This window comes from Trichomycterus rosablanca, chromosome 18 (assembly GCF_030014385.1).
Source record: "Trichomycterus rosablanca isolate fTriRos1 chromosome 18, fTriRos1.hap1, whole genome shotgun sequence".
Taxonomy (NCBI): domain Eukaryota; kingdom Metazoa; phylum Chordata; class Actinopteri; order Siluriformes; family Trichomycteridae; genus Trichomycterus; species Trichomycterus rosablanca.
Window position 1 is genome coordinate 1041466 of NC_086005.1, and position 21788 is coordinate 1063253.

The window sequence follows — 21788 nt, forward strand, 5'->3', positions numbered from 1 at the left end:
CCAAATCGAAAGATTTGTGCTGTATGTATATTTCTTGACACAAAAAAGCTCATGGAATTTGCTTTATTTTTTGTTTATGCACAAAAAGTTGCTATAAAATGCACCTACAGTACCTTCAGAGGTGAAGGTAAAGGTTTAACTTTAGCTATAAGAAATAGTTTCACTTTGTAAATAATCCTTTACAAAATATTTAAACTTAGTTTTGCTTTGTGAGTAACTTTGTCATTCATGTTTTGTTGTTTTTCAGACATGTACAATGTATCAGGGGCACAAAATCTATCTTCATCTTCTTCAGCCTTTTCTTCAAACAACTCATATTCAGCTTTAAGCTGAAACTTCAACTTATAGATCCTGAACTGGACTGAAACCTAAACCTGGACTTTAACTCCGCTCAAACCTCAGACTTTTAAATACATTTAATTTAAAATTATTTCTTAAAAATGACCTTAGCCTGTTTTCTGTGTAACTAAATAATAATAATTTGTATACAGAACTAAGAAATCTATTTGATAAATTTCAATGAATTTCTTATTTATAATTATAAACAGTTTCTATGTGACATTAAAACTTAATTTAAAATGCATCTCGTCAGTCATTCTCTGCATGTTATATATTATTTATATATAATACAAACATTGTTCATACTGGACCACCTAAGCATATTGGTGCAGATGTTACTAATGAAACTTGTTTTTACATATTGACACATATGTTACTTATAAAGCATACTTGAGCGCCCCTCAGTTTAGCTGAAGCTCATCATCATTGGAGAGGATGCACTGACCCTGTCGTCGGTTTACCACTGTTCCTTCCTTGGAGCACTTTTAATAGATACTGACCACTGCAGACCTGGACACACCCCACAAGAGCTGCAGTTCTGGAGATGCTCTGATCCAGTCGCCTAGTCATCACAATTTGGCCCTCGTCAAACTCGCTAAAATCCTCACACTCGCCCATTTTCCCTGCTTCTAACATCAACTTATAAAATGTCACTTGCTGCCTAATATATCCCCCCCCCCCCCACTAACAGGTGCCGTAATGAAGAGATAATCAGTGTTATTCACGTCACCTGTCAGTGCTCAGAATGTTCTAACTGCTCGGTGTATATACACATGTTGAAAGCTGATTCACCAAAAGCATAATTGTGTTGGGAATTTAAAAACACACTTATTTTTACTCTAAAGTCAAGTTGAAAAGTTTTGTTTAGTTTTTTAGGTCAATTAATGACACCCGTGTGTGTTCTTTGTATTATGTTCCCCTATAGAAGTAACTCTGGAATAATTGAAATGATTAAAAGGGTAAAAGATGAAACAATGGGTACAGGAGGGTAAGCAGTTAAGTTATTAATTAATTATTTTATAACTGTTATGACGATGATGATGATGATTATTATTATTATTATACAGGTGCTGGTCATAAAATTAGAATATCATGAAAAAGTTGATTTATTTCAGTAATTCCATACAAAAAGTGAAACTTGTATCTCAGAAAATTAGAATATTGTGACAAGGTACAATATTGAAGACACCTGGTGCCACACTCTAATCAGTTAATTAACTCAAAACACCTGCAAAGGCCTTTAAATGGTCTCTCAGTCTAGTTCTGTAGGCTACACAATCATGGGGAAGACTGCTGACTTGACAGTTGTCCAAAAGACGACCATCGACACCTTGCACAAGGAGGGCAAGACACAAAAGGTCATTGCTATAGAGGCTGGCTGTTTACAGAGCTCTGTGTCCAAGCACAGTAATAGAGAGGCGAAGGGAAGGAAAAGATGTTGTAGAAAAAAGTGTACAAGCAATAGGGATAACCGCACCCTGGAAAGGATTGTGAAACAAAACCCATTCAAAAATGTGGGGGAGATTCACAAAGAGTGGACTGCAGCTGGAGTCAGTGCTTCAAGAACCACCACGCACAGACGTATGCAAGACATGGGTTTCAGCTGTCGCATTGAACAAGAGACAGCGTCAGAAGCGTCTCGCCTGGGCTAAAGACAAAAAGGACTGCTGAGTGGTCCAAAGTTATGTTCTCTGATGAAAGTAAATTTTGCATTACCTTTGGAAATCAAGGTCCCAGAGTCTGGAGGAAGAGAGGAGAGGCACAGAATCCACGTTGCTTGAGGTCCAGTGTAAAGTTTCCACAGTCAGTGATGGTTTGGAGTGCCATGTCATCTGCTGGTGTTGGTCCACTGTGTTTTCTGAGGTCCAAGGTCAACGCAGCCGTCTACCAGGAAGTTTTAGAGCACTTCATGCTTCCTGCTGCTGACCAACTTTATGGAGATGCAGATTTAATTTTCCAACAGGACTTGGCACCTGCACACAGTGCCAAAGCTACCAGTACCTGGTTTAAGGACCATGGTATCCCTGTTCTTAATTGGTCAGCAAACTCGCCTGACCTTAAAATTAGAATATCATGAAAAAGTATATTTATTTCAGTAATTCCATTTAAAAAATGAAACTTATTATATTATATTCATTCATTACACACAGACTGATTGTTTCAAATGTTTATTTCTTTTAATGTTGATGATTATAACTGGCAACCAATGAAAACCCCAAATTCAGTATCTCAGAACATTAGAATATTACTTAAGACCAATACAAAAAAAGGATTTTCTATTTTTAAGTAATATTCTAATGTTCTTTAGGTATTGTGAAGAGGAAGATGCGATACGCCAGACCCAACAATTCAGAAGAGCTGAAGGCCACTATTAGAGCAACCTGGGCTCTCATAACACCTGAGCAGTGCCACAGACTGATAGACTCCATGCCACGCCGCATTGCTGCAGTAATCCAGGCAAAAGGAGCCCCAACTAAGTATTGAGTGCTGTACATGCTCATACTTTTCATCTTCATACTTTTCAATTGGCCAACATTTCTAAAAATCCTTTTTTTGTATTGGTCTTAAGTAATATTCTAATGTTCTGAGATATTGAATTTGGGGTTTTCATTGGTTGTCAGTTATAATCATCAACATTAAAAGAAATAAACATTTGAAACAATCAGTCTGTGTGTAATGAATGAATATAATATACAAGTTTCATTTTTGAATGGAATTACTGAAATAAATCAACTTTTTCATGATATTCTAATTTTATGACCAGCACCTGTATACAGTGTATATGATGATGATTTTTTTGTATTAATGATAATACCAATAATAATAACCATAATAATAATAATTTTAGGTGTACCCTTATTTTAATGATTCCAGGTTCAATTCTAGAGTAAAAACTCTAACAGAGCTAATCTATCAAAATACTGAGAGAAAAACTTCACTTCAACAATTCAGTCACATAAAGTTACAAGAAAATAATCTTGCTGTTTATCATCTGGAACATTTAATTATGTTCATATTTAGCTTCTCATACCTTTCTCTGTAACTGCACCTTTTCCCAAACATCTTTTGTATTAAGAACAGGCAGTTATTTTAGGTTAAGCCTACTGTCAAAGTAGGAATTTTAGCTATGTGTTGTGGTTAGCATTTTCTAATTGCTAATTCCACACAGATAAACAAAGAGAAAAGAAACTGGTTAAGTGAGCGTGTAATACTATGGCATTATTATCTCACTACGTACTAGATTTATTAGCCGTGGCTGCAAACAACCTGCTAATCATAAGTGAGATGAACTTGGACTGAGTGATACTAAGGTAAGATTTCTATTCCATCAGGTTTTATCATACTGTTTGTATAACAAACTGTTTTATTATGTGATTTATATTAATATATAACACAGGGAAGTTGGTCAGAGTTAAAAGTAAATTAAAACAGTGTAATCTGTGTTTCAGGGCATCTTACAGACACTCTTCATCAGAAACACATCACATCATCAGAAGCATCATGGACAGAAAAGGCAAGTTATATAATTTCAGCATTATGTGTCTTTTTATAAACATGTTTATTTACAGAATCGTTCTGCTTTACTTGAAGTTTAACACTCGTAACCTTTTGTAAGGTGGATCAGGCGTCATTATGAGAGCTTATCAGGCTCAGTAAGATCAACAGCATTATTGTGTTTGTGACAAAGCCAAGAGTCTGTGAAGCTTGTGAAGCTTAATGTAGCTTGTGTTATAACCAAGCTTTTGGGTCAACAATAGCACTAATTGTCATTACTGTTAAGTTTATACCTGATATAATATTCACATTTCATTTTGCTTACTGTTTTTATTATGACTGATGTAGTCTGAAACAATGAGTTAAACATCAGTGATTCAATATTTTGGTAGAACTTGAACTGGACATTACATGGGTAACACTTTACAATACGTGTACACAACTAAGCATATACTAACACTTAACTACTTAATGATGTGTATACATTAACAAATGAATGAGTGACATATGAATAGCCATTAATAAAGCCATCTGTTAACTATTAACATATTATTAACTAATGCTGTTAACTAATTAATTACTTACTGTATTAATTAACATTCTTTCAGTAATGCATAATAAATTGTATATGCAGAGACTATTTAAATCAGACACTGTTAATATATTATATTTATATATACCTGTACATGTATATCGGTCAAATTATATACCTGTAGTTATCAGGTCGTGAACAACAGCTGTAGTTGGTGTTTTTGAGAAGGTAAATGGAATCAGTATTCCACAGTTTTCTTGTCCTTTATGTTTCACACACAACACTGAATAAAGCTGGGAAATGCATGGAAAAAATGCTATACATAACCCATCACTGACCAACAATTTTTCAGATGGTAGACCATTCTGAACACACCTGTGGCCTATCCTGGTAGTGACATGTTAATGTGTGTTGCAACGACATGAATGTTTCTGGCAAAACAGCATTGCTGAGATGTTGTAGTGTACACTTACCTGCCATTTTATTAGCCATATCTACCTTGCAGCTCCACCTTGCTGTTATGCTATAGTTAGAGGCTATAGCCCATCCATTGTTGACTGGATATTTTGGTTTGGTGCACTGTTTTATGATTCAAATTTCAATTTTTAAATAAACTATCCATTTATTAATTAACTACATATTTGCACATCATTAGTTAATGTATCTATGCATCATGAAATTTGTCTACATTCAGCAAGAATTCATGATGATGTGCCCCACCAAGTAAAGTCATGACATACATATACATTTACTAATCATATGTATATATTAATAAATCATTAATTAAGTAGGGGGTAACTTTAAAATGAGTGAAATGCCTGCTAATAAGTTGCATATCTTTTGAAGTTCATCTACTAAAATTTCCTAACCTTTTTTTGCTACATAAAATATGAGATAATAAGAAACAAACTGATCAAACCAGCATTGCAGACTATGTTTTACTTTGTCTTTAGCATATACTTATACTTATAACATTTAAAATTATACAAAAACATCTCTACACTGTAAAATGTGCTAAGTTGATCTTACTTAAAGAAATCCAGGAAACAGGTTGCATTGAAAAAGTTAAGTAAATATAACACTTATTTTCAAATTATGGTTACTTAATGTCTACCATTAAAGTGTACTTAAGTTCCTACTTTAAACAGAATATACATGTAACATGTAAATAACATTAAAGAGTTATTATTAATTACACAAATAAAACATCCACATTTAAGACAATCAAAATATTACTTAATTTGGCACAGTTTAACAAGCACAAATGTTCAATCATGTTTAATGTATTTGTCCACAAGTCAAGCAAATAGAGTGAGTGTGACTTGCAATGCCATCCATAATGATATTACATTCCAGTATGATACCAGTGCTGGATGGCTCAAGGTGCAGAGTATTTGGACCTGGTTGCTGACTGTCTTCAGTTATAACAGTTATTATCCCAACAGGAGTCTGCAAGAAATCTGTAACAGCATCTGAGTCCTGCAGACAAAAATACTGTAAAGGATCTGGATAATCTAGGGCAGATGGAATGAATTTGTCATTTATACATATGCATGTTTACAGTACAGTGAGATTCTTTATTCGCATTATTGTGTCTCTGATGTTTGTAGACATGTTGCAGTATGTGCATAGAGTCAAATTTGAAGTATATTTAAAAGCTGACTGAAAATGTTGCCGACCTGGCAACCAGTAAATATAACCATAATCACAAAGCACAGCCAGCCGTTCTCTTATTGTGTATAGCGAGTCTGTCAGACTAAAGCAACACGGTTATAAACATCAGAATTGTAGTGCAGAGATTAGTGATTAGTAATGAATCACATTTCATTACAATTCATACTCGTCCTGTCGTCTGACTAGAGAAACACTAACTACATTTTAAATAAACACATCAAATTATCACTTAATTTGTCAATAAAAATGAGCCAGGTCAACAATTTTGTCAAAAATGTGTTGTTATGTTGAGGCTGTGTGACATGTCAGCTAGCAAGCTAATTGTTTAATGTTCGAATTTTAATTTCTGGCAGTTATTGCTTTAGACTAAAATATTGGCATATGAAAAGCAGTTGCGACTAAGGAAACCTGCGTTTGACAAGTTCTCCTGCGTTGCTTCTTTGCACATGCGCACTGCAAAGTGCAGACTGAAATGCGCATGAAACGAGTTTACTTTACCTAAACATTTCTAGTTTTAAAACTTTTTCATACGAAATTATTACATTACTTAAATTACATTAGCATATACTGTATATATATATATATATATATATATATATATATATATATATATATTAACATGTCATGTCACAAGTCACAGGATAGGCCACAGGTGTGTTCAGAATGGTCTACCATTCAAAAAATAGTGTCAGCTTTATTCAGTGTTGTGTGTGAAACATAAAGGACAAGAAAACTGTGGAATACTGATTCCATTTACCTTCTCAAAAACACCAACTACAGCTGTTGTTCAAGACCTGATAACTACAGGAAAATAATTTGACCGATATACATGTACAGTGTATCACAAAAGTGAGTACACCCCTCACATTTCTGCAGATATTTAAGTATATCTTTTCATGGGACAACACTGACAAAATGACACTTTGACACAATGAAAAGTAGTCTGTGTGCAGCTTATATAACAGTGTAAATTTATTCTTCCCTCAAAATAACTCAATATACAGCCATTAATGTCTAAACCACCGGCAACAAAAGTGAGTACACCCCTAAGAGACTACACCCCTAAATGTCCAAATTGAGCACTGCTTGTCATTTTCCCTCCAAAATGTCATGTGATTTGTTAGTGTTACTAGGTCTCAGGTGTGCATAGGGAGCAGGTGTGTTCCATTTAGTAGTACAGCTCTCACACTCTCTCATACTGGTCACTGAAAGTTCCAACATGGCACCTCATGGCAAAGAACTCTCTGAGGATCTTAAAAGACGAATTGTTGCGCTACATGAAGATGGCCAAGGCTACAAGAAGATTGCCAACACCCTGAAACTGAGCTGCAGCACAGTGGCCAAGATCATCCAGCGTTTTAAAAGAGCAGGGTCCACTCAGAACAGACCTCGCGTTGGTCGTCCAAAGAAGCTGAGTGCACGTGCTCAGCGTCACATCCAACTGCTGTCTTTGAAAGATAGGCGCAGGAGTGCTGTCAGCATTGCTGCAGAGATTGAAAAGGTGGGGGGTCAGCCTGTCAGTGCTCAGACCATACGCCGCACACTACATCAAATTGGTCTGCATGGCTGTCACCCCAGAAGGAAGCCTCTTCTGAAGTCTCTACACAAGAAAGCCCGCAAACAGTTTGCTGAAGACATGTCAACAAAGGACATGGATTACTGGAACCATGTCCTATAATCTGATGAGACCAAGATTAATTTGTTTGGTTCAGATGGTCTCAAGCATGTGTGGCGGCAATCAGGTGAGGAGTACAAAGATAAGTGTGTCATGCCTACAGTCAAGCATGGTGGTGGGAATGCCATGGTCTGGGGCTGCATGAGTGCAGCAGGTGTTGGGGAGTTACATTTCATTGAGGGACACATGAACTCCAATATGTACTGTGAAATACTGAAGCAGAGCATGATCCCCTCCCTCCGGAAACTGGGTCGCAGGGCAGTGTTCCAGCATGATAATGACCCCAAACACACCTCTAAGACGACCACTGCTTTATTGAAGAGGCTGAGGGTAAAGGTGATAGACTGGCCAAGCATGTCTCCAGACCTAAACCCAATAGAACATCTTTGGGGCATCCTCAAGTGGAAGGTGGAGGAGCGCAAAGTCTCGAATATCCGCCAGCTCCGTGATGTCGTCATGGAGGAGTGGAAAAGCATTCCAGTGGCAACCTGTGAAGCTCTGGTAAACTCCATGCCCAGGAGAGTTAAGGCAGTTCTGGGAAATAATGGTGGCCACACAAAATATTGACACTTCAGGAACTTTCACTAAGGGGTGTACTCACTTTTGTTGCCGGTGGTTTAGACATTAATGGCTGTATATTGAGTTATTTTGAGGGAAGAATAAATTTATACTGTTATATAAGCTGCACACAGACTACTTTTCATTGTGTCAAAGTGTCATTTTGTCAGTGTTGTCCCATGAAAAGATATACTTAAATATCTGCAGAAATGTGAGGGGTGTACTCACTTTTGTGATACACTGTATATATAAATATAATATATTAACAGTGTCTAATTTAAATAGTCTCTGCATATACAATTTTATTGTGCATTACTGAAAGAATGTTAATTAATACAGTAAGTAATTAATTAGTTAACAGCATTAGTTAATAATATGTTAATAGTTAACAGATGGCTTTATTCATGGCTATTCATATGTCACTCATTAATTTGTTCATGTATACATATCATTATTTCATCATTAATTCATGATGCACTAATTATTAGTTATAACTTATTGTTAATACACTGGTAGTTAAGTGTTAGTATATGCTTAGTTATGTACACGTATTGTAAAGTGTTACCGAAACATGATTTTACAAATCCAAGATGGCAATTTATTCATTCAGTAAGTGAAATAAAGTTCTTTATTTCTCAGTAAGTTCTCAGTAATTTATCTGAGACATAACAAAGTTGAAGTATGCTTATTATTTTTAGTAGTTTAAGGCAGTTGAACCTCCACAAACACACCAGCAACTATTAATGCAATATATTAATGCTCACGGTTTAAGAGAAGGATGTAAAAATAAGCACATGGTGAAGTGTCCAAATCAGTTTAATTGAATGATTATTGTAATTTTTAATGTAAATATTTAACCTGCTGTTTTCTTTTTTATTTTACAGGCCAAACACCAAATTATTACCTGATATTTGTCGCCCTTTTGCACATCTGTATGAGCTTGGTGGATTCACAAGAGGTCTCAAAAACTTTGGTACAGGTAAAGCTAATATTTTTTTAACCTCCCTAACCTAAACTAATCAATTGTGCCTCCTTTACACACAGTAAAATGAGCAGTTTTTTCTGCTCGTCATTTCTTGTTTATTTTACACCTCTGATTATGTGCTATAATGCACTACAATTACTACCTTTATGATGATAATTACTGGTAAATGTAGAACAGTTTTACTGTAATTGAGGGTTGGGTTCTGTATGAGTAATAGAACAGCTATTATTTTCTGAACCTGGTACCTCGAGGTTATTCTTGTTTTGTATTTCCTGATTCCTTGTTTTTGTAACGTCTTCATATTATTTGTTTTACTGTAAATAGATTTGAACATGCTGCACCTCCCAGTAATCATTCAACACTACACAACACCTCACCGGGTATTTGCAAGCAGATAATAGGAATATTTTTATAACCCCAAATCAGAAAAGTATTTTTATATTACCCAGTGATGTTATATATGCTTTTTTGGCCAAGAATATGTGGACACCTCTCATAATGATTGAGTTTAGTTGTTTCTGCCACATCCACTGCTAACTGGTGCCTTACATGGGAACCGACCTGGGAGACTGCTGCACCCATATTTAGGTGTTGCCACAGTGAATTATACTGAAATGTATACCTGATTTGAAACAGTTTTTATACAAGATGCTCTTTTGAAATGAAACCTGTTTTTTACATATTGACACAGATGTTACATATAAAACCTGTTTTCGCATAGTTGAGCTCCCCCCAGTTTGTCTGAAGTTTGTCAGTATGATGATTTAAGTAGCTGAATGGTGAGGTGGTTCTTTTGGTTATTTTGCTTTGTGTTGCATAGATTAGTATTGTTATGGTCATTTGTGTGTCATTTATAGTGTTTTGCTTGCTTGTTAATAAATATACAGTATATATACATGTTGAACCTTAATCCTTGACATCATTTTGTTTCCTGAAAGCTTCTGTCCTGTTTGACTGTTTGCTGATGATAATAATAATAATAATAATAATAATAACGTTGTTAGATATTTGCTTAAACCAAACTAAAACACCTCATTTTTATTCAGTTTACAGCTTATTTACCTATGTAAATATGTAGCTTTTAATATGGTTTATTTAATTTACTGTTTAGTTTACCTGCACAGATGGGCTGCATCCTCACATAAGACAGAAACGAGCAGGTAAATAAAAATTCCAATATAAACATCATAAGTAACAGTTTATATGAAGAGTTCTTACTGGGTGTTTATTACACATTCATCAATATTATCTTATATTTAAAAAATCACTGGCATGATGCACGTTTTGTTAATTAATATTTTTAAACAATTAATTTATTTAGGAGGTTTATGTGCCAGCTAAACAACATGTAAAAAACAGTTATAGGAGTGCTTTACAGTGGCAGGGAGACAAGTAAAAATTGAGAAATGGATAACAGCAGCCAAATTTGAGAAATTACTTGAAGAAAACCTCCAGGTGCAAACAAGATCAAACTAATGCAACAGTTAAACTTTACAACTGACAAAAAAACAATGCAGTGGCTTCTGAGCGATTCTCTCTATGTCCTTGAGTGGTCAAGTCAAAGCCCAAACTTAAACCTCATCTAACATCTGTGAAGATCCTCTCCATCCAATCTGACATCTGCTATGAACAATAAGGTGCATGGGTGGTGCAGTGGTCCATTAAGCACACATGACCTCTACTGTTTAGATGCCTGATTAAAAGTGGTGGACGATTCACAGAGAACAGAGCATGACTCTCCATTAGAGATACGTCTCTCTGTGAGACTCCACCACTAGAGGTAAATAAATGCAGGCTGTAATCTATAGTTTGAGGCTCTCCATGGTCAGTACAGGAGTGTAAGTGGCAGGGAAATTTCAAACTGGAATTGCAAATCCTCTACACACTGAAGTGTGCAAAGTCAAGGGGTCCAAATACCTTCTGAATCCACTAAATATTTAGCCACTGGGTTAGAGTTGTTAATGTATTTTTTTGACCACTACAGGAAACACAACCAATACAGTAAACACTGAAGCCACCACAACAGCTTCAACAACATCAACTGAAGCCACCACAACAGCTTCAACACCCTCAATCACAGGTACGCCTTTAAAACATTTTAAAATGTATTTTTCCATGATTAAGTTTTCATTTTATAATCTATATGAGGCTACATAGCATAGAGAGCTCAATGATATTTCGGTCAACCATTACAGCACCAAAAAGTCAGTTACTTAGTTTTATATATAATGTATACTATATAATAAATATTTTATATCATTTACATATTTGATCTAGTGTTTATATAATCTACTTTACTCTTTTTACAGGCATCTATGTCTTAAGTTATTCAATGAAAATAAACCAGGTTTTTGATGTTACCCTCTCCAACACTACAAGTGAAATGTACAAAAAATATAAAGAAACAATTGAGAAAAGAGTAAGTGTTACATTCATCATCATCATCATTAATACTATTGTTATTATTATTATTATACGCAGCATCAGTAATAAAATTTTATACTTTTGATTACAGAAATAAAACAAAACTCTGTGAATGTAACTGATATATTTATGTACTTATGTTTATAGATCAATAACAGTTACTCAGCTGTACCAGGATACTTGGGCTCTACAACAGTAACAGGTTTTAGGTAAAAATCATTTATTACATCATTTCATGTTAAATATTTATTATTTTATCTGTGAGCTGGTGTGGTGTGATGGTTAAAGCCACGCTGCTCATAACGGTTGTGCACAGGGACGAATGAGACACAACATACACAAGACAACACTTCAATGGGTGAATGATCAGTGTTAATATGACGTGTGTGTGTTTAACAGGCCCGGCAGTGTGATTGTAAACTACAATATTAAAGCATCAGGTGATAAACTTAATTTAACTTCAGCAAATGTGGAACTCGCTAGTAATCTCACTACAGACAACTTGAATGTAAACAGTGATTCATTCACTCAGAGTGGTAAGTTCAGTTTTATTATTGTTCTTGTATCACAAGTCACATCTAAACATCATATTACACACACACACATACATATACACACACACACACACACACACAGACAGTATTTTGAACTACTTTTACTCTTCAGTTTGGTTTTACAGTCCAGTGGACTAACTCGCTGCTCCTTTACACCACAAATGGTTTGATTTATTAAATGACAGGTGTGTAAATGTTGTGCATGTTTCTGGATTTCAGTGTATGGTGGACTGTATAAGTCAGAGTTTAATGATGTCCACATTTATCCTGGAGAAAATCTAAACCTGAAGTGTAACACCCCAACAAATAAAATCATAACCTGGACTCTAAATGGGCAAAAGATATCGAGTACAAATGAAACCTACAACATCAACAACGTTACATCTACTGACAGTGGTAAGTTAGTAATATTCTAGTTGTAATTTTTTGTTGTTATTTGTTAGTGTGGAACAATCATGCTTTTCTATTTTAATAGTAGAAAATGCTGTTATTCCAGACCTTTTTTATGAAATGAGAACTATATATATAAAAACAGACACTGTGATACCAGTAGTCTATAATTTCTCTAAATTTAACTTGGGATCGACTCCATATCGCTATAATTAACACTTTGTATCCATATAAATAGGAATAGTTTGACTGCATCCATTAAAACGTACATGGAATAGTAGTCTAGGTCAGGAGGAAAACATAAACAAGCACGTGACCTTATACTGTCAGATAATGAATGAAAAATTGTTGACTTTTATTTCTCTTTTATTTTGGTTCTTTCTTAGGTGAATATTCCTGCTCAACATATGAGAACTCGATGCCCTATGTGGTCTGGCAGAGAATTACAGTCCGACCATATCCTGAAATCCAAGTGAGCAATGAGAAGGTGATTTCCTGTGATGTTACGACCGTCTCTCTGCAATGCTGCGTTCAGGACGGTTATACAGTGGAATGGAGCAACTCGGGTTGTACCAACAATTCAGCAGGTCATACACACAACCTTTTCATTAGGGGTGACAAAAGCAATAAATCATTTAAACATACTTTCATTTACCATTTAAAGCCCTATATGGCCAAAAGTATTTGGACACCCCTCCTAATTATTGACTTTAGTCAGACCTGTAGGTATGTCTCCAGTTTCATGGTTTTTTAAAGCAGAGCCTCTTCTGTTTTTAGCATGACTGTGTCCCTGTGCACAAAAAGATCTATAAAGACATTGATGAGTTGTGAAGTTGTAAATAAATTCTATTTGCCTAAACAAAGCACCGACACCAACCCAAATTATCACCTTTGGAATTAATTGAAATGTCAATTGTGAGCCGGGGTTTCTTGTTCAACACCAGCACCTGACCTTACAAATGCTCATAGGACTAAAGAAGCACAAACCTCCACAGACACACTCCAACATCCTTTTCTAAAACAGTGGAGGCTTTAAGAGCTGCAAAGTGAGGCGGAGGAGGCAACTCCATTATAATGGGTTTGGAATGAAGCTCATGGTCAGGTGTCCACTTACTTTTGACCAAATAGTGCACAAGGATTTGTGGGTTAATTCAATATGTTAAAAAACATGTTATTTAAATAAATAAATGATGGTGGTTTATTGCATTTACAGCACAAAGCTGCATTTCATGTGAATATAAGATGAACGAACAGAGGTGCCAAGGTGCCACACCAGATCCAGTTGAAGTCTCGTGCCAACTCAATCCAGCTGCCAGTGGAAGTTTTAACAGATCAAACAAGATCAAAATTACAACACAAAAAGGTGATTCTTTATTTTATTCCATTTCATTACTCGATTGCGACTTCCGGTTCCTCCATGTGGACTTCTTTTACCTTCACCTCTTCCATGCAAGAATATATGTAATATATAACACTTACCGTCTAGAAGCACTTTGTAGTTCTACAATTACTGACTGTAGTCCATCTGTTTCTCTGCATGCTTTGTTACCCCCTTTCACCCTGTTCTTCAATGGTCAGGACCCCCACAGGACCCCCACAGAGCAGGTATTATTTAGGTGGTGGATGATTCTCAGCACTGCAGTGACACTGACATGGTGGTGGTGTGTTAGTGTGTAATGTGCTGGTATGAGTGGATCAGACACAGCAGCGCTGCTGGAGTTTTTAAACACCTCACTGTCACTGCTGGACTGACAATAGTCCACCAACCAAAAATATCCAGCCAACAGTGCCCCGTGGGCAGCGCCCTGTGACGACTGATGAAGGTCTACAAGATGACCGACTCAAACAGCAGCAATAGATGAGCGATCGTCTCTGACTTTACATCTACAAGGTGGACCGACTAGGTAGGAGTGTCTAATAGAGTGGACAGTGAGTGGACACGGTATTTAAAAACTCCAGCAGCGCTGCTGCGTCTGATCCACTCATACCAGCACAACACACGCTAACACACCACCACCTGACCATTGGAGAACAGGGTGAATGCAGGTTAACAAAGCATGCAGAGAAACAGATGGACTACAGTCAGTAATTGTACAACTACAAAGTGCTTCTATATGGTAAGTGGAGCTGATGAAATTAACAGTGAGTGTAGAAACAAGGAGGTGGTTTTAATGTTATGGCTGATCAGTATATATATATTTAGGTGTTCTGATAAATAATGTAATTTGCCTGCTCCTGCCACCCTTCTAGAATATACAGCAGTTTATTTTTGAACTAGATTGTAGTAGTTTGATAATAATATCAACTTATAGCCATAAGCAACACCTGTATAATCTGTAAAATATCACCATATTTTACCCCCATTTTTAGTTCACCAAGGTAACAACAGTTCCATTAATGGACTGATAATTTACAAACTGTGGAATGAAATATTCAGGAGATTGACTAGGTCATACAAGCCACATCATTCTTTTTTGTTACCACTCTTGAGTTTTGGTGGCTTCATGTTTGGGTTTGTTGTTAAAATAATGAGCTTCAGTTTCCCGGCCAATCAGAGAAAATTCTTCTTATAACACGTCCCAGTTCATCTGCTCCATTCATGTTTCATTCAGTGGTATGTGATGTGCAGGACTGTTTGCAGAGAAACATCTCCATATATGATGCTCCCACTTGCAAACTCCACTGTGGGTTAAACATATGCAGCCTGTATTTCTCCAAAAAAGAGCAGCTCCATTTTTGTAAATTTTGTTACGTTGTTTTTTAGCAAGTGTTGACTGTTCTGATGGTACATTTGGAGTTGGATCTCTGGGAACCAAGCGCACTGCTGACTGTGGTGTCGGCAAGGTCGGCTATCAAACAGCTCAGTGTAACTCAACAAAACAGTGGGAGGTGATAGAAGACAACTGTGTCCTGCAAGTTGTTGAAAATCTGAAAACTGAATCTCAGGTAATCTCATTTTATAGCGAGTATTCTTTTATCTTTTATCAAACCTTACAGAAAATGATTTAATATAAATAATGTGAGTTTTGTTTGTTAGTGATTTATACCTGTTTTTTCTCTGAAGAATTTAGTGGCTACTGACATCCCTACATTTGTGGCGAACCTTAGTGAAGTTACTCAGATGAATTCTTCTGTGATCCAAAACTCGCAAGCGACCATATTAACCATCGTCGACATTCTTAAGCAAATTGCCAACGTCTCTCAAACCATCTTAGTTAATGAAGCCACCATGCTGGTAAGTTTACTCAAGTTCCATCTGCTTCTGGTTTTATATAACTGTGTTCATTATATAATGGTGTAAAATGAGAATCAGACCTGTTCCAGTTGTTTTAGATATTATAAAAATGCAACACAGTTTGCATTAAATTATCCAACACCTGTATTTTTATTTTATTTTAATAGTTTATTTAACAGGGACAATACAAATAAACATTGTTAAATAAAATGCACCAGATGTATTGTATAAGAGGCTTCTAGCATACGCTAATGTGCAGCCCCAGTCCGTGCTTAGGCTTTTATAACAAAAAAGTACAAAACGTAAATACATAAAATACATAAAACAACATACTGATTTGAGCAATTCCATTTATGATGAGTCCATCTTTATATCTGTTTATCAATTAATACTTACAGGGTGTTCACATGTTTAAACCATTGCTTTAAATTTATATTAAAAACTTTTAATTCATTTTGAGTTTTGATTTCTGAAGGTAATAAATTCCACCTTTAACTGTAAAAGATGACTGACCAAAAGTTGTTCTATAGACCGGCATTCTACAGTTGCCACTTACTTCTCCCCTGGTTGTCACTCCTTTGTTTTCCTGCTTTGTAATGAACTGGCACAATATTTTTGGTGCAAGATTATTCACACACTTAAAGACGAGCTTTAGGATAGAGAATTTTATAAAATTATCAAAACTCACCAAGTTGTATCTTTTTAGAATTTCACAATGATGCCATCTCATTGATTTCCGATCCATCACTTTTAACGCCTGTTTATATAATGACATTATAGGTTTGATTGTTGTTTGAGAAGCTTGACCCCATAGAGTTGCACAATATGACATACTGTATGCGATAGAATCATAGCATGCACATACAGTACATCTTTGCAGCCTTCAGTGAAATGCAAGGTCTTATCATTCAAAAGCAGTTTAAGTTAGTTTTAATATTTTTGGATAATTTCTTTATATGAGTATCAAATTTTAATTGGGAATCCAAATGGAAAACAACATAACAGCTAATACTACAACTAAACTACACCTACACTTCCTAATTCACTCACTCACTTTCTTAACCGCTTATCCAATTAGGGTTGAGGAGGAAATGGGGGCTGAAGCCTATCTCAGCTTTTCAATGGGCGCAAGGCACACAGTAACACCCTAGACGGGGCACACACACACACACACACACACATATATTCACCTGTAAGGCAATACAGTGTCTCCAATTAACCTGACTGCATGTTTTTGGACTGTGGGAGGAAACCGGAGCTCCAGGAGGAAACCCACGCAGACACGGGGAGAACATGCAAACTCCACACAGAAAGGACTGCCTAGGGATCAAACCCAGGATCTTCTTGCTGCGAGGCAAGAGTGCTACCCACCGAGCCACCGAGCCACCGAGCCACCCCCTCCCAATTCAACATCCACTCTTCTTAACAGAACTTTTCCAAAACCAGGAAAAGAACAAACAAATCTTCAACTGACCCAGTCAGTCATTGCTTATAAACAGATTCTTCTTAAGAAGTTTTTCTATGTGGGTGAAAGAGTTCAAGAGATCACTTGTCAGACAAGCACACTTTTTTTTTTTTATTCTTACCCCCCCATGAATCCCATTTGTCATGTGTTTCATATTATTGAGTCATGGCCATAAACCAAAGCTAACACTAGCATTTCCTGCATCTAGTTGGAGTTTTTTAATCTGTTGTGACTTCCTGCCTTTAATTTCATGTCAGACAGGATGAACCTGAGATATTTCATGTTTTATCTGCTCAACTTAAATAAATAAACATCCATTCCTGCATTTCAGGCCTGCAACACATTCCAATAAAAGTTGGGACAGTAAAGCATTTACCACTTTAATATTGTCGTTCCTTTTCACCACTTAAAAGAGGTTTTGGCACCGAGGAGAGCGAGTGATTTAGTGTTTCAGCTTTTATTTTGTCTCGTTCTTCCTGCAAACACGTCTTAAGATGTGCAGCAGTACGGGGGGTCGTCATTGTTTCAAAATTCTCCACACGTTCTCTATTGGGGACAGATCAGGACTGCAGGCAGGCCAGTCCAGTACCCGTACCCTCTTCTTCCACAGCCACGCCTTCGTAATGTGTGCAGCAGGTGGATTTGCATTGTCTTGTTGAAAAATGCTGGACGTCCCTGGAAAAGACGACGTGTTGAAGGCAGCACATGTTGCTCTAAGATCTCAACGTACTTTTCTGTATTAATGCTGCATCACAGAGTGTAAATTAACTTTGCCAAGAGCACTGACACATCAAAAAAGACCGGGAATGCTGATTCATCTGACCACAATACACGTTTCCACTGTGTGATGGTCCATCCTAGATGCCTCTGAGCCCAGAGAAGTGGATGCCGCTTCTGGACATGGTTAACATGAGACTTCATTTTGCACAGTAAAGTTTTAAGTATCATTTGTGCAGTAACTCTGTATTGTAGAGTTGATAAAGGTTTGATAAACTAATCCCTCACCCATGTGGTTATATCAGCTAGTGTTGAGTGGAGGTTCTTGATGGCGTCTGAGGGATGGAAGATCACGAGCGTTCAGATTAAGCTGCACCCTCCACCTTTACACACTGAAATTCCTCCTGATTCCTTTAATGGTTTAATGATTTTCTGCTCTGTAGAGGGAGAACATGCAAATCCCTTCCAATCTTTCTTTGAGGTTCATTGTTTTTAAACATTTTAATCATTTTTAATTTTTCCAACTTTTTCCTGATTTGGGGTTGTATTTTATTAGCTTAATTTGCTCACTAGTTATGTTTGGTAAACTGAATTATTGTTTTGATTGTATTTAATGACCTGAAATAATTCTGTGTGATAAACATGCATTAATGGGGGCAGTTACTTTATCACACCACAGTACAGTAATAAATGGTAACGGCTCACTTACTAAATAAGATTGCTTACATGTGCTCTGAAATTTCTATTTAGGATTTTCTAAACACAGTGGATGTTCTTGGATCAGCACAGAAGCAATGGGAGGAAATAAACAAGAACAGTACAACCAAACACACCAGTTCTGATCTTCTGAAGTCTATTGAGGATTTTGGAAGCAGACTCTCAGATCAGAGCTTTAACAGTTCAACAACCTCTACCTATATAGAAAGAAAAAACACCAATAAATCCCTTTCTGAGAACATCGGTAAAAATTTAACTACCCACATAAATATACCAAACATCAAGGAAAATACTTTTATCACCATTATAGTCTTATCAGCTTTTGGTAATATTTTACCTGTTAGAACCCAGACCTGCACAGACTGTAGTCTCAATGGCACCAGGATTAATGGAGATGTTGTTGTGGTCCAAACTCAGCCAAAAATTAATAACATCTCTCTTAAATACACTGTCAAAAATACGACGCTGGGAAACCCTCAGTGTGTCTTCTGGAACTTCAGTCTCTTGAATAACACTGGAGGATGGGACTCGACTGGATGTAAACTAATACAGTATCAGAACGGATCGGTTACATGTGAGTGCGATCACACGACCTCTTTTTCAATCCTGTCGCCATCCACTAATGCCTCATCTAATAACACTGGCATTTCAATTGCCCTCTTGTTTTGTTTCCTCATCATTATATTTCTTATTTAAAAATATGTAAGAAGAAATTAAATATTCGACCCCATGTTCAACCCTCTCAGGCGCTGTCGGGAGCAGCTTCTCCAGTAGCTCCGTCAGTGTTTTTTTTTTGTCTGTGTTGCTATTTCTTGTGTGTACTGGACGATATGAGTCGATCTTTTAATATGGATCTACTATCTTTACAAGAGGACTGCAGATATTGCATTTATTTAAGGGAACAACTACTCTCTTTGAGGATGAGATGGAATGCCGGCATCGTACATCTCATACCAGAGGAACTAAGACCCAGATACCATGGATGCAGAGCCGGTGCTAAGCTAAAGTATTTTCCTCTTTTGGGTAACACAGTTTACAAGGGTTGACTTGCCGTGTTAATCTACATGTATGGGAGGCCAATATTATATATTATAATTACTGATTTGGTGTGTGTTTATGATGTCTGTGTAAGGTGTGGGGTTATGGGGGAAAATAAACAAGTCAGATTTAAATCAGTATCAGATTCATTATTACCAAGTAAAGTATTTTTGATCTGCGTATCTACAGCGTTGCTGCACGTCTCGCCAGCTGAGCTAAACACAGAGGTGTCAGAAGGGTAGGTATGGACGGTAGGTCTACACTCTCGATCCAGCAGCATGGCAGAAGTTAGAAGATGGAAGGCTCATATTGTGTGTAAATCACCACCACTGTAACAGCCCTACAGCCAAAGACTCACATCTCATTTCCTAAGCAATATAAATGTCTAGGTGTCCCTGGCGCAGCCAATGTCTTCTTCATCAGGTGTTGCCTCTTACTAACCTGTTACGTAAGAATTTCCCATCCGTCTGGTCCTCTGCTTGTCAATCCGCTTTTGATTCCTTGAAGGCTCCATTAATTAGTTTCCCTGTTCTCGCCACACCTGATTTCGATAAGCTGTTTAAAATGGAAGTGGATGCCAGCAAAACAGGTGCCGGCGCTGTCCTATTGCAGGAGCACAATCGCCAGATTAATCCTCCTAATTGTTATTTCTCCCGTAAATTTGTCAAACACCAACTTGCTTATAGTACCATTGAGAAAGAGGCTTTAGCTCTTCTTCTTGCCTTGCAACACTTCAAGGTTTATTTAGGCAGTATTTTGGTGGCGTAAGCTCGCTCGCTCGTAACTCAGATCTCGGCTCGTATCACAAGCAAAAAATCGACCAAGTGACAGCTCGTATCTCAGAAAATTCGTAAATTGGGTCACTCGTAAGTCAAGTTTCCACTGTATATGTTGTTTGTAATCTGTAGTGATGGCAAAATGAAGCTTTCTGAAGCACTGAAGCTTTCCTCCTAACTGTATTGAAAGGAGGTTCATTACTCGAAGCTTCATAACACAGTGCACATTAGCAGCACCTGGTGGCCAAAACCTCAAAGTCCATTGTGTATCTGGTGGTACAGCTTTTAAAACTGGGTTCCAGTGCATTAAAAACATGACCTTCAATGTTTAAATAAAAGCAACTGATACAACTAAATTGTTTGTTGTGCATGTCTTCAAAATGTCATTGCTGAGGTGTACATACTGTACATTCATGGTTTGGCGGAATACTTTGATGGCTGAATAATGTAATTTATTTTATTAGAAGACATTAAACAGTAATATATTCTGAATAATACACTCAGAACATATTTTGATAAGGCACACTTCAGAACGGCCTCTTTTTCTCACTGGTCTCACTCGCTATTTTTCTGTGTATCAGTATCTTTTTTAATGTCTTTAATTCGAACGACCCTCGAAGCGTGCACCAGTATTTGCTGCTTCGAATCTTTCCCTGAAGACGTCATTGGTTACGTGATCATTGTAGAACGAATCAAGCATCGACACGGTGATTCGAAGCAACGCGTGTTGTCTCGAAGTTTCAGATTCAAGTGTGACATCACTAGTAATCTGTGTTTTGTCTCTGTTTATGTTAGTTAAGGTGGTAGGGAAGTACTTTGCTTTTTATTTTGATTTTTCTTTTGGTTAGGGAAGATAGTTTGTGGGTATATTAGACAGTGTTTGTTTTGTTTGTTATTTAGGCCTGGGTCACTCTTGAAGGTTGTTTTGTGTCACAGAATTGTAAATACACTTGGTTAAACTTACTCCCTTATTTTACCATCTCTCAAACAGTGTAGCAGTCTAACCTAGACTAGGCCATAACACTTCATTTATCAACAAAATGAGGCACCACAAGCTTCCACAATTTATTTGACCTCACTCTCAATCTCTATCACAGCATCTTAAAACCAGTCTGGGATCTTTGTTAAAAACACCTGCTGATAATTGAGCTGGTCTGTAGGCAGATTGCAGCAGCTTCTTTCTTCCAGGCCTCAACTTCTCTGTAACTGAAGTT

The 21788-nt window shown here is 36.8% G+C and overlaps 2 protein-coding genes across 2 annotated transcripts in view; both read left to right on the forward strand.

The window, feature by feature from the left end:
• Positions 1-333, forward strand: part of LOC134332854 (adhesion G-protein coupled receptor F1-like) — a 38672-nt gene extending 38339 nt beyond the window's left edge. The window contains exon 11 of the mRNA XM_063014687.1: positions 248-333. Within this exon, the coding sequence (XP_062870757.1) occupies positions 248-333 (86 nt within the window). The remainder of the gene's footprint in view (positions 1-247) is intronic.
• A 13535-nt stretch (positions 334-13868) lies between these two features.
• Positions 13869-21491, forward strand: LOC134332855 (adhesion G-protein coupled receptor F1-like). Its single transcript, XM_063014688.1, has 5 exons — positions 13869-13989; positions 15391-15572; positions 15691-15861; positions 18794-19403; positions 21475-21491. Exons 1-5 carry the CDS (start codon positions 13869-13871, stop codon positions 21489-21491), a joined length of 1101 nt encoding a protein of 366 aa, XP_062870758.1.
• The last annotated feature ends 297 nt before the right edge of the window (positions 21492-21788 follow it).